General features: G+C 36.9%; 1 protein-coding gene across 1 annotated transcript in view; it reads right to left on the bottom strand.

Annotated features, from left to right (window-relative positions):
• PROS1 (protein S (alpha)) overlaps positions 1–13,861 on the bottom strand; it is a 32,378-nt gene that overhangs the window by 18,317 nt on the left and 200 nt on the right. Inside the window, exons 2-7 of the mRNA XM_010288191.1 lie at positions 9,912–10,069; positions 8,824–8,848; positions 8,404–8,490; positions 4,451–4,573; positions 4,178–4,300; positions 2,150–2,275 (exon numbers count right to left, since the gene is read on the bottom strand). Of these exons, the coding sequence (XP_010286493.1) occupies positions 2,150–2,275; positions 4,178–4,300; positions 4,451–4,573; positions 8,404–8,490; positions 8,824–8,848; positions 9,912–10,069 (642 nt within the window). The remainder of the gene's footprint in view (positions 1–2,149; positions 2,276–4,177; positions 4,301–4,450; positions 4,574–8,403; positions 8,491–8,823; positions 8,849–9,911; positions 10,070–13,861) is intronic.

Genomic DNA, 13,861 nt, shown 5'->3' with positions numbered 1-13,861 from the left:
TCCTGCTACCCCTTTTTTTGGCAAGGAGTTTGAAATTGCAAAGGTGGTGAGAAGAAGGTAATCAAATTCTGTGTCTAAAATTGTATGTCTTCCATGAAACAAAGACTGGACTGTATCCTCCACTGATAGTGTCTCCCAAAATGTAGGAATGAAGAACTGTAGCAACATTATCCTAGGAATGCATGAGGAAAAAAACCCAAACCCTCTTCTAAAACATTACATTCTAATTGTATCTGTCATCATAACAATAGTTGTGCGTAAATGTATGTAAAGCTGGTTTTTCTAATAAGCATAATTGCATTTAGCCACCTACATGCAATATGACAACGAAAAGCTAATGTCATTTAGTATTTCTGTAAGGCGACATTCCTGTCAGTCTGCACAATCCTGTCCTTAGACAGGATTTGGTGACTCATTTAATGTGGTTACAACAAGGTCTGAAAGCTTAGCAGTATAATCCTCCTTCTAGGAGGTAAGACTTTGCTCGTTTTAATGTCCTCATCTTGCAATATTTTGGAATCCATGTTTCAGAAGAAAAAATTCAATTTGATGCAACCCACGTATCTGCAGAAAGTACTAAGAGGAGCAAGAATTAGATTAATTACTGTGAAGTTTTTCTCTTTTCAGTGCACACAGGGACACAAAATTGTCAGTAACATTTTATTCCCATAGTAACTGGACAAAGAGCAGACATCTGAATATGTAATCATTACCACTGTGAAAAGCCTTGTCACAAGAAAGCTGCTCGAAAAGCCATGGAGCAAAAGATTATTATGTCATAGACAGCAAGAAGCTACTTTTGTGTCCTTTTGAGTAATAACATAAAGGCATCATTTAAAATAAAAATCAGTCACTGATGTATTTTTCTTAAACTGGCAATGCAGAAAATTTCCCTTTCAGAGTAAAACTCTAAAAGCTTATATATCTCTTCCACAACTCAAATTTAATTTCTGATGTGTGTACTAAACAGAAACTTCAACAGGTAGAGAGAAACAAAATATGTTATAGGACAATTATGCAAATATTTTCAATACTTGAAAAAGTTATTTTATGATAATCTGTGTATGAATGGCTTCTTGCTGCTTTACTGCTAGCTATCAGTACTTTTCAACTTTGCTATAATTGTTACAGAACTTTGCCTTGAAGTTCTTTCTTCCAGATCTTCATTTCAGAAAAGAATACTCCTGAGGAAAGATTCTTTTGGTGCAGCACCTTTTTTCATAGCTCCTTTTCTGGATATTTAGGTAAGTTTTTATTTTAAATGTGGGGTCTTTATGCAAAAACTTTTATACAAACGTCATGCTGTCAGTTCCAGCCTAGAATGGAGATCAGTTCGCTCTACTGCCGTTTTTTTCTAGCACAACTAGACACCCTGAGGAAGGTTTAGACACTTGAATGTTATTTTAAATGGAATTCAATGACCCCAGTGAAAAGCTCTTTTCAGTATCTGAGAGTTAGGGACATATAATGGACAGAGACTGAGCCCCTGGCCATGGGGGCTAAATAAGCACCTAAACAGCCTATCATATGGATAAAGACAAACTTTCTAGGGTTTTGAGACAACTTAGCAATTAAGCACAGTTTTACCTTCTGAAAATTGTCTCTTTATAAATCTTTCTAACTGTCTTGCCCAGTTTGGAATTGCCAAATAAGTACTTTTAATTGTTTTTGCTATAACTTGTCATGAGTTAGGGTTACATATTAAACTGACTGACATCAAGTATTCCACCCTTCTAACTGTAATGATGCTTAAAAATAAGGTGCAAGACACTCTAGTAATGTCCGGATCCTCAACACATTGCTCCAAGTTATCTGAAAGAAACATGCTAGCTGGTTAGAGAGCTTGGACAGAAAGTCCAGTGGGACAGGAGAGCTCCCATGAACGGAGGAAGTTACCTGGCACACAGCAGGACACAGGAGTATACTGTAAAACACTCCAACAGCTGGGAGTAAGTCACTGCCACTGTATACACTACATGTAATATAGCCTGACTGAACCTCTGAAAGAGCTTGAGTTATATTGCAATAAACAATATGAAGATTAATAAATACACCACTAGATGAGATGCTGGAGTTTGGTATAGCAGTGGATTAAAAAAAAAGGAAGATAAAAGAAAAAGAAAAAACGGGGCAGGGGGGAAAGACCTACCTTCACAGTTCTTGGAAACTGAATTGTATGTATAGCCTTCTGCACATTCACATTTATATTTCCCCAGGGTGTTCTTACAGATGGCTGTCCCACAGATGTTTGGATGTAACACACATTCATTTATATCTAGAAATACAAACAAGTTATTAAAAACAAGTCACTCTCTCACATACCTTTTTTCCATATCCCTATCCAAAACTGTGCCAACCGAGTGAGGCTGGAAAATTGTCTCTTTCCTGCTAGGTTTACCATGTTTTCATAGCAGTCTATTGCTAGAGCCATAAAGATTTCCAGAGATCTCTAAAAAGGCATTTCTGCATGCCCTCAGTGAAAAATGAATTCTCTGCCTGTCTACCTTTCTCATTCTCTCATGTGTTCTGTGGATAACAGGAAAAGGGATGCATGTCCAGGCAGGCAGAGAATCTGCAGATTTCCTATAAGCTAAAGCAGACTGCATAATAAAATCCTATCTTAGAAAAAGACATCCAGAAAGACAAGAGATGATCCTATCAGAGTTACTTACATGCTACGATCAATTCATGTCACAATCATCTTTTAATTGGCTATGCTGACAGGCATTCAAGTCTGCCGCTGTCTCTCCATCCCTCAAACCATTTTAGTGCCTATATCTTCTGTGTTGTTTCCAATTTTTCAATGCCATTTTCAAAATGCAGATGTGACAACTAGATGCAGCATATAGTATCAATCTTACTAAATGTCTTGTTGACAGAAAAATACCAGATCCTTGGTAATACTTCAATTCCCATTTGTATGTGCAGGGATCATTCTGATTTTCTCTGTGGTTTTGTAGTAGCTGTGGAAATGGTGCTGCACAAGGAGATTCTGCCACTGGGTTGCTAGGACTCCCAAAACAGTTTTCAAGTCAAAGCTGTCCTGAATTTGGCATACATTTCTAGTTACCTAGGTGTATAACCTTGCAGTTGCTGTAATGAAAACACTTAAATCCAGTTTATCAAATGACCAAACTAGTACTCTAGGTACTAAGATACATTAATGTATTTTCATCTTTGAATAATTTTTTAACCGACTTTTCCAGTATCTTTCCAAGAATTACAGAGATTCTAACCAACTTATCTTCTTGTCCTTTTTAACAAAACAGCAATCTTCTGTTCTTCTGAAATTTCCCTGGAAGTTATTAATTCACAAAAAAACAAACAAACAAACGAACAAAAACTAAAGGAAGTGACAGCAGGAGATGGCCTGCAAGTCTGGCCTCTTACAGTATTTAACATTATCCAAAACCATTGGCATAGTTCAGCAATATAATATATGACATTAAAATGCAATGGGTTGTATTTTTTCCTAATTATGCAATAAGAATTGGTAATTATGATTATACATAGTCTTTATCCGGTGTGGAATGAAGCACATAGGTCATGGCCAATAATAACAGACACAAGCATGTACAGAAAAAAATTATGCTGAGTGACTAAAAAACAAAATCTTTCCCTCCATTAAGAGCACTTTCAGATTCATTAATAGTTTCTTCTCCAATGAACTTCAAACTCCCAAAAGAGCAGCATCACTAATTAAAAGCGATTCAGCCTAAACCAGTGTTTACCAGACAGGATTTCCATGGTAACAACGTTAGCTGGTCACACCACTCTAGATTCTTTCAGCACACTTAAAGGGTACGTGAAACTGGTTAGTGACCAAAACAAGCTTTACACAGTAAAGTAGCAAGGAATCAGAATCTACTATATAGTCTTACTCTTTTTTTCTTTCTCTTTTTTTCTTTTCCTTTCTATTTTTTTTTTTCCTGAATTGGTTTCAATCCACCCCAGTTCCTTGATTTGGTTCACTATACAGTTGCACAAATGCTTGCAGTGGTGTAAGGCTGCAGGTGGAATGAGTAGCCAGTTTGAAGCAGGACTGCATCTTTCAGAGGCAATGCAACCTTCTGCAGACTTGGAGCATTTATGGAACTATTGGACTAAAATTTTCCTCTCCAGTCAATAGGTAATATACTGTCATGTAATGATGTCCTCCTTAAGACTTGCTTCCTACCTCCGCAATCCCGTTTATTTGAATGCATGAAGTAGCCATCTTCACATAAACAACGGTAGCTTCCAGGTAAATTAGAACAGCGTTGGCTACAACCCCCATTTAAGTCTTCACATTCATTTATATCTAGAGGGGGGAAAAAAAAAAATATGTTGAGGGGAAGGCACTTATTGCCCAACACTGTCGGTATATGTAAAGATCTGATACTATTCAATAAAAACAGACTTATAATTGTGTTCCTGAGAACTAACATCGTAAAGATATTAGAGAATATACCTTCTTCACATTTCTCTCCTTGCCATCCTGGTTTACAGACACACGTATATTTGGCTTGTCCATCTATGCAATCCTTATATCCATCTTTATGGCATGGCAGAGGGCTACACTGGTTTGAAATATCTGTGGGATGGAAACATTGGAAATACTTGTTATTTGGGCTTATTTTTCCTCAAGTATCAGGTTAGTCTTTCTTCTTCTCTTCCCACAGGTACCTTTCACGAAATACTAAAGGGCTTGATGCATAACATCAATTACCCTACAACCATCTTGCTGCTAATTCTGTCAGTGACCATTTGCAAGTGACTGAGAAAAAACAAAGCCACCAGTACTTTTTCTCTGTCAGAAAGAAAAAAACAAGAAAACAAATGACTCACTAAACCACGTTAATCCCTGCAAGATGTGACCAAACACAGACTTGATACTATTTTCGTTACATTTTAAGGACGTATTTCACTTTTTAAAGAACAGTGCTCTGCCCCATCACATTACCACAAATTTCCCTAGAAATACCAAAGTTTCAAGAATACCAAGAATTCAAGATTACAGAGATCAGTTTCTCCATTCAAGCAGGGTCACGTTTACACAGAAACGAAGACCTCAGCTTGCCTTGGCTGTCCAGGTCCTGTAGATAGACGGGATACATCGGTGACTAATACTGTCACCTTTTACAAATACTAACTTCAATGACAAACAAATTTGGACTGTACAGCGCGATTGAATACTCTCTCTATATGCTGTCAAGACCTCAGAAAGCAAGGCTCAAAATACATAGACTGGGGCAGAGAACACAGAATTCACTGTCTTTTTTGCTCTAACCATAATACATAAAAGTACTTTTTAACTTTTCCCACCATTTTCGTAATTTTACATCAGCATACCACATAAGGCATCATTCTATTTGTGTCTTCTGAATATGCTGATAGCTTTATGGGTTATTTTTCCGCAGGCCTCCAAACATTACAAATATATTTTTTCTACTTTACGGTTATGTTCTTGTAAAGCTCTGGAACGTCACTCTGAGGCATGCTTTTAAAAAAAAAGTAGTGTCCTAAAAGAACAGGTAGCAGAATGAAAAGAAGAAAGGATTTTGTGATGTTCAGATTCAAAAAAGTGTAATGAAAGGCAACATTGCTGAAGACCAAAACTTGCTAAGATTCTGTACCTAAGGCCTCACTGGATTTCTTTAATGTTTCTTACTTCACTCAAAAGAACTAAACAACTTAGCCCCATAGAAAGTTTAGCTTTCTATGACTAAGAAAGTTTAAAAAAACTGTGTTAGTATATTTGTCAATTAAATCTACTTCTAATTAAATTCTACTGCAAGTAAATCCAAAAGCCCAGAGGCCAGCCAAGCTCCAAAACTATACAGCACCTCTAGAACAGGTGCTGCATGCCATGTAATACTCATATTGCAGACCAAAGGACTCCAGTTGCAGATGAAGACTGATAGAAGAAATTGCACAGAAGAAATAAAAGGAATGGGGCTTATGTATGGATTCTTCACAACAATTTCCAAATGTAAGTTCTAAAACTCCCTACATCTTTTTCTCTTTTTTTGATTATTTACTGCTTTTGTAGGTGCAGGAACAAGTGTGGTATAAGCTTGGTATGAGCAAAGTATTCATAAGTGACAGATGTGGAGTCACCCTCAGAGTGTGCAAATGGGGAACAAACTTGACTGTAAATGTTTCTGAGCAAAGGCAGTGATGGCTTGTGAGAGTCTGAACCGAGAGAAGATGGATTGGGTTGGCAGTGTGAAACACGAGTAGATGGAATTAGGTGAATTAAGGATATAAAGGGCAAGAAAATTGAGGAAATGAATGAATGAAAAAAGGAGAACTGGTGATATACACTAGAGGAAGAAGACAAAACAGGATGGATAGGACTGTGTTGAATGATTAAGATGCCACTGCAGGAACAGTCATGTAGCATCAGTTCGTTCCAAAAGCGGGCCTGGTGTTCCTCTTTTCCCAATTCAGGGTGCCTTCTGACCTACTACCCAGCAATGCTTATTGATAAACATTTGTGACAACAACTAAATGTTGGAAGATATACTCAGCCTGCAACAGAAAGGGTAGGTGGCAAGAAATGTATTGTAGTACCTGTATCGCCTGCTACTCAGAGGCTCTGGTATCCATGAAATGTGTCATGGTGAGCTGGATAGATGTAAATGCAGTGATTTTTTTTAGTGCTTATTTTCAAAAGGAATTAAGTACGCAGATTCATGGGATACAGATGTTTGGAGACTTAAAGATGCAGTTCAGATACCTGCTTGGATTAGAAAAGTATGGAAAAGGGTCTTCAATTCCTATGAAAATTTTCCTTTTCCTTTGTAGATGGGGATTAAAAAGTCAATATATTCACAATTTTTGGTAATTGTTTATCCAGAAGTGTGTGTCCTTAAATGTGTGTTCATTTGTGTTCTGAAATAAGTCATTTGGACAAATATGAAAACAGTTAAATTATTATTCAATTGTTTGCATTGGTATTTTTATTCCTTGATTTTTTTTCCCAGCTTGAGATTCAAACTAGTTACTGTATTATTATAAATTAATTCTTATAGTTATTTAATTACTTCTCATGAGGAAAATTGGATTTTTCATTTTGACAATATCAAAACAATTTGGATCAATAAGTTCAGAAAGATGAAACTTAAAATTAAAAAAAATAATCTGATATCAGCATCACAAAATCTTTGTCTCAATGAAAACACATTTTTTTTAAATGTTATATAGTTTTAATGGGAATTTTAAATTCCACTTTCTCAGCAGTAGCTCCTTTCCAAAAATGTGCATAAATTTCATTGAACATGTAAACCTTAGAAACACTTGAAAATTTTATGTGTACTCTTTTTACTTCTCCTTTATCCTGGTGACTGACCAATAGTAACAGTTTATTTAATTTTATTTTATAATGTGAATCCAAATGAAGAAATACAATGACTATCAAGCAAACTAGTTGTTTTCACTGGGTAACACAGAAACACTGCACATTCACACAACTTTGCTAAATTCTTTCCTCCCAGGACCTCTAATGAAAGTGAGAAAGAGTGATATGAATGGGAGTACATTTTAGTTTGTGACAGCGGTCACGCTGGCCATGTGATCTGGAAAATATTTCATCCATAATCATATGCAGTGTAATTATTAAGGATCTTTTTGCCTTCCATTGCTTTCAGTGACAAAAACAGTGTCAGATGGGCAAGGATAAAACTGAAAGCTTCTTTGATGTAACCAGGCTGTAAAAGTTTAAGAGGTTTAGAGAGATGTTTCAACTGTGACAAGCAAGGAATATGGCACAGATTGCTTCCTGTGAATTTACTAGGAAAAAAAATCCATGCTGCACTTATGAATGTATAGGTGTAAAAAATAATATATTTGAGCAACATCAAAAGTTTCATGCTTTGTGACCTTCTTGTGTCTGGAGTCAATGACTATGTCTTCCAGCTAATATTTGAATTTTTCAGCTGGTAATGTTACCCACTGCATGAAGGGCTACTGTGTAACTTTGGGTCAAAGAGTGGCACAAAGAATTAACCAGATGGGTCTTTTCCCTTAACTGACAGAACAGGACTTGCTAGATGCAAAGGGGCAGGCATAACTATTAAAGACATGACAGAGTACAGAGGACATACTAGGGAACATCGGTGGGTTGGTGCAGAACGCAATTCTACGGTTTTGGAAGAATTCTGCCTTCCATTTTGCTGTTAATTATGTTTCTTTTCCAGCATGCTTTGTAAAGTTAAAAACAGTCACTTATACCACTTGCTCTGAAAATGCTCTGTCTCACCTCATATTTTCTGTCAACTTCTGTTCCAGATTATTGAGTTTGCCTGAGTTAAATGGAGATTTGCCTCTTTTTTTCCACCTATGTGAACCGCTTTCGAGCCATGTGCGTGTGTGTGCTTAGATTTGAGTGCATTAGGTAAAGTATCTAACAGCAGCACTTACCATTGACACAAGCCCTCAGGTCAGATGGAGAATCTGGAGTAACTGCCGTAACCCTGAAAATCCCTGCTCGATGGGAGGCAAGGCAGCCTGCAAATGCAAACCCGCACAATCTGCTTATGATACACACACTCATTTAGACTGAAATTACAACAGCTTATGCATGGCATCTTCAAAGAGTCTGTTCTCACAGCTTGAATCAGAAAACTTGTCTGGGCATATTAAGAACAGCTGATCACAGACCAGCCTTCTGAGTGCCTCTGCTAGGATCTAAGCTTACAGAACTGCCTAGGAGCTACTATGAATTATAATCAGCATGGAAATCATTCAAGCGCTATGGGCAGAATGACTAAACTAGTATTATCCAAATAAGACGACCAGTGAACGATAATACTGAAGTTGTCCAGGTTTTTTTGTACTTACTTAAATATTTGGGATAAAAATACTCCTGCAGAAAGAAAAGAAAAATAAAGAGTAAGAAAAATTTAAGATAGATAAAATTACAGCAAAACATATCACTGAATACATTCTAAAATACATTGGTATCATAACTACAAAAAGAAGCAAAAGAGAAAAAGTCACTTTGACTCATAGAATATAGACCAAGTTTTCTATAATACTATTGTTTAGGCTAAGACAGCAGATTATTTAATAAACACAAGACTCAGTGGAGAGATTAAGATACTGCACTGAATTGGACATTTTCAAAGTGAAGGCAATGAAAATTAATTGGATGTCAAAATGACTTTGATAATTGTCCCTTTAAATGGGAGGATCTTGACCAATGTTGTTGTTAGATGCGGAGCAGCCTCCTTTATTTCCCTTTTTCATGCTAAAATAAACAAAAAACCCTGGAATAGATTGCACATCTCACATTCAATTCATTCCAAAAAAAGTGGAAAGCGTTACTAAAACAGAAATTGTTAAAAACAACTCATTATTCATTACTGAAACTATTTAATCTTAACAATCGGTACATCCAAGTACATGCAACATTATCAAAGAGAGAACATGAAATTCACATAGTTTGCAAAACAAGAATTCATTTTAACAACTTATGTTTTGTAATAACCCTTTCATAGTACAAAGCTGAATAAAATATACCTAATACTAATGAATGTGCAGAGGGAATGAACTGAGGAACAGAGCTCTCCCCACTAGGAAAAAAGCTTGCAGTGATATGTCTAATCCCTTCATTAAAAGGACTGCACTGCCATGCATCCTCTGTGTAAAATTTTAATTGATGCCAACAGTTTCCCCACATGGAATTCTTGCAGACAACTGTGGTCTAAAACTGGTGATCCGTACTGGAAATTAAAATAATATCTACTCAACTATTCTCTTCGCTTCCACAGTCTTCATTATTAATGGTGCAGGTTCTATACACAAAAGAATTTCAAACCAGTTTTTGGTCTTCACGGTGGGGTTTTTTTAGCTTTGCAGTGTGTACTTCTGCCTTTCCCTCTGCAAAGAACTACCATCTATCTCATAGAGATTAATCAGATACTTACAGTTTCAGGATTATTTTCAAAGATTTCCCTGGCTTCTTCCTTATTGCATAATTCTTCAATGCACTCTCTTTCTAAATTTCCCTTCTTACTTTCTTCCATAAAAGAATTTGCTCGGCGTTTCCTCACCAGGAACTGAGAGGCATACTGCTGGGATAAAACTTTGTAGAAACAAAGGAGCTCTGTTATTTATTTATTTTTAAGAACTGAAGAATACTGTAAGCACTGAACAAATATAAGAATCTACACAAGAATATGAATTACATGCTTAGTCAGGAGTTGTTGTTTGCAATCATTTTCGAAAATGTAGGCAAGAAACCCTAGGATTCTGTTTTCTGTATGTGGGCTAGCTGTTCCTGACCAAAGAATGTCCTGAGTCACCAAAAAAAAGTTTGTGCAATGCTATGCCTGAAGCTTAATTTAAATGTTATATTCAAGACAAGATTTTTTTTAAGCTTATGGATATGCTACAAGTGAGATATGTGACCAATAAATTGAAAAAGGCTGTAAAGCCTATTTATATTACCTGTTTCAGTGATCTAGAAGTAAATATTCTCATCCTATTTAACTTACGTGAGATCAAAAATGTGTCTTATAACATCGGGCTACCTGTTACATGTCATTAACATAAATGTTATTTTATTTTTCAGAACTGTAAAGAACAAGACAAAGTAGAAGGTGAGAATGATATACTGAAAAATATCAAGGCAGACAACCTACAAATACATTCACATTTTACCTTTTACCAAGATAAAATACAATTGTAGCTAACTTTTATTTTTCAGATCCATCATGTTATGTGTCATTACTTAATTTTCATGTATCTTGTTACTGTCACTTTATTGACTTTTACAGAAATGGTGAACAAATGAGTGAGTCGAGAAATGATATTAAAAATGAAAGATGTCTGTTTGCTTCGATGTTCTTTGTAGAGCACACAACACTACAGGAAGAGCAACTAAATTAGACTGTCTCAGTAGTTTAATTTTTGGACATACCTTGTGATCAAGAAAAAAATGAATGAGCACAATTGGAAAAAGTCCAGCTCGCGAGGTTAAAGAGCAGAGCTGACATATGTTAACTAGAGAGCACCACACTTCTACACCTGCCCTTGTTTTATCAGCCTTTGCACAACTTGACCTCTCAGACTAGCACAACTGTGTGAGGGTCATGACACCTGCAGTGCAAACCAGATACAGTGTACATATATATTCATCACTAGTCTACAAAGAAGATCCATTCAAGCATAGTCCATTCAGTACTGATTATGAGCACATGATACCTCAAACCCAGAATGCCTTTATGAGACATGCCAGCAGCCAAGTGTCAGAGAACAGCCTCTCAATGTTTGTGCCCTAACAGGAAAGAAAAAAAAACTTAAAAGGCTTATTAGAAAGAGCAGCTAATGAGGCCTAGAACTTGAAGCAAGAATAGCTTTCAGGTGACAGATGTAACTAAAACCATACCATCCTAAACACATTACTAAAGGTCTCTATCAAGTGACAAGGAACACAAACTGAAGGACTGCAACATTGGATAATGACCTGAAGAAACCCTTCTGTTAAAGCATCCTAAACGTATTTGATGTGGGATAAGCTTGTCACTTCAAATTGATCTACTTGCTTTCATCCTGGCAAGACTAATCTTTCTGGTAAGAGTTTCTGAGCATAAGGTGGACCATACTGCAGCATACCTCTGAAGTTTTGAAGCACACTTTTATCTCAGACAGCAACCAGCAAGTTGCTTAGAAATGCAAGGAGGAGAAGTCCACTTCTGCCCTTCCCCACTACTAAGTATATGAGCAGGCAACAGCCTGGTATTCATTTCTTCATATATGTAAATGTTGATCTACATGGTGGTCTTACTGGAGAATGGAAAGAACTCTGTAAGGTGAAGACTGATCCTCAAGAAAACAGCTCAGAGAAAGAAAAGACTTATCTTTCTTTCTGGGCCCCCACTTCCAGAAATTCCTGGCACAAAAGAAATGATTCAAGCTTGCTTTCCTCTACTACTGTTTCCCACTGTCACAAATGTTAAGTTATATGATAAGTACATCTTAAGGGCTGTTAACAATGTATTTCAAGAGCTGGATTTGGATTCTCTGGTTGTTACATATCCCTTATATAGAAGGTAGGAGGAGCAACGAATTGGAACTGCTGCAATAGTGGATCTCCTTGATCTTTTCTCTTAATCCACAAGTCCACCACTAACACATCGTCTGCTGGGAGACTGGCAAAAAGCATGGCAAGACGACAAGACAAGAAGGACCTCATGAGAGCTCTTCTGAGCCCTAACCACACTGGAAAGCATACCCAGAAAAATATTTTGATAGTTTTTGTCACCAACTGTTGCTAGCAGTGTCTTTTTAATTAATTTGGGTAAATAGCTGTATTTGTAATTACATAAAAGCAGACCAGTAAGAAGGATGCAGAAAGTCCATCTGTTCTGAAGCAAAAAGAGTGACAACAAAGTAGTAATAACTGTGCACTGCACCGCTGGTTTTGTTTATGCTAGAGATTTCTACCAGCGCAAGCACGCCGACATAGCTTTGGAGCAGAGGCTGTATGGTGTAGATGAGGCCTAATTCATAGCTGTCTGGAAACCATCTTGTTTTGACCTTTAGCTACATCATTCTCATTTTGACACAATTTTTCACTGAATAAAACATGAGAAAATGCCAAGTGCGTGCAATGCTCTCGAGAACTTACACCAGATATAACTGCCTACCTCATGCTTTCAGTACAGTGGGGTAATGGAAACAAGTCTTTTCCGCTACATCACAGCAGTTCAGCCTTCTCCTCAGCTGATTTCCTATGACTTTTGAGTTTAAATAAAACATGTAACTCAATGCCAATTCTGTATTTTTATTGCAAATATTTCAATTCCCATGCACAGAATTAGTAGTGTATTTATTCAACAGGTTTTTCCTTACAAAGATTATGATAGGACCTTTAGTAAAAAAAAAATGAAATCCTGACTGCTGCTGCTGCCAGTTTGGTTACAGGAAACTCCAGCCCACTTATGATCCTGCCAAACCAATAATTAACCCTTAATGATCTCGGTGTGTTTCATCTGATTATCACTAAAGGCTTATGGAATTCAATAGCCTTACGATTTCAGTAGGTGTTGTACAGACACTGTGTAGTGATTACCTATCAAGCACTTGTTTAGAAGTAATGCTATGGAAAAAGAAAAAAGAAAAACATGTCCCTCACTGGATGTTGGGTCAAACGCAGCTGCACTAAGACTACCAGAGAGGCAACTTGCCTTTATTGTTATGGAATGGTACAAGCTGCATTATTAGGATCTTTCTGTTTTCTCTTTTTTTTAACCCCCATTCCAGAAATCCCTGGCGTTGTTCAGAGACAGGGACAGGAAACCTGACTACATGGACCGCAGAAATTTCGCATGAGTAGGACAACTTCTAATTTCCCACTGTTCATAAAAGAGAAAACTGACAAGGTATGCAGTGGGGAAGACAAATGTGATGAAAACAGGAGATAAGAACATTACGAAATATTTATTAGAAGATTTATTTTTAGGAACTGTTCAGAAAAAAGTTATAAAATGAACTTTCATCTTCCCTTCACAGTCAGAATCCCTAGCATTCAAACAGAAGACTGAATAGTAAACATTAGTTTTTTCTTCTACCTGTTTAATCATTAGTAAAACACGTCAGAAACTGGCTTACTTTGAGCTGCAATTCTGCTTGTTCCAGGTACACATTGTCTTCTTTTAGTACTATGCTCCAGGACTGTAGTGTCGAAGACCTAAGCTTTTATTTTTGTATTTATTTGTGAGAGCAAGTAGTTCTTACCTAGGCTGATAGGCAAGAGTCAGGGCTGCTTGCCTGGACTCCACAATAATGCCACTCTCCTGAGGGAATGGTCTATCGAGTATTTTTCCTTCTAAGCGAATCTAGCACGCTTTCCCCTGAGCTGCAGAAATGCATT

This window comes from Phaethon lepturus, unplaced genomic scaffold (genome assembly GCF_000687285.1).
Source record: "Phaethon lepturus isolate BGI_N335 unplaced genomic scaffold, ASM68728v1 scaffold20025, whole genome shotgun sequence".
Classification (NCBI taxonomy): Eukaryota; Metazoa; Chordata; class Aves; order Phaethontiformes; family Phaethontidae; genus Phaethon; species Phaethon lepturus.
This window is presented reverse-complemented; position numbering and strand designations above follow the sequence as displayed.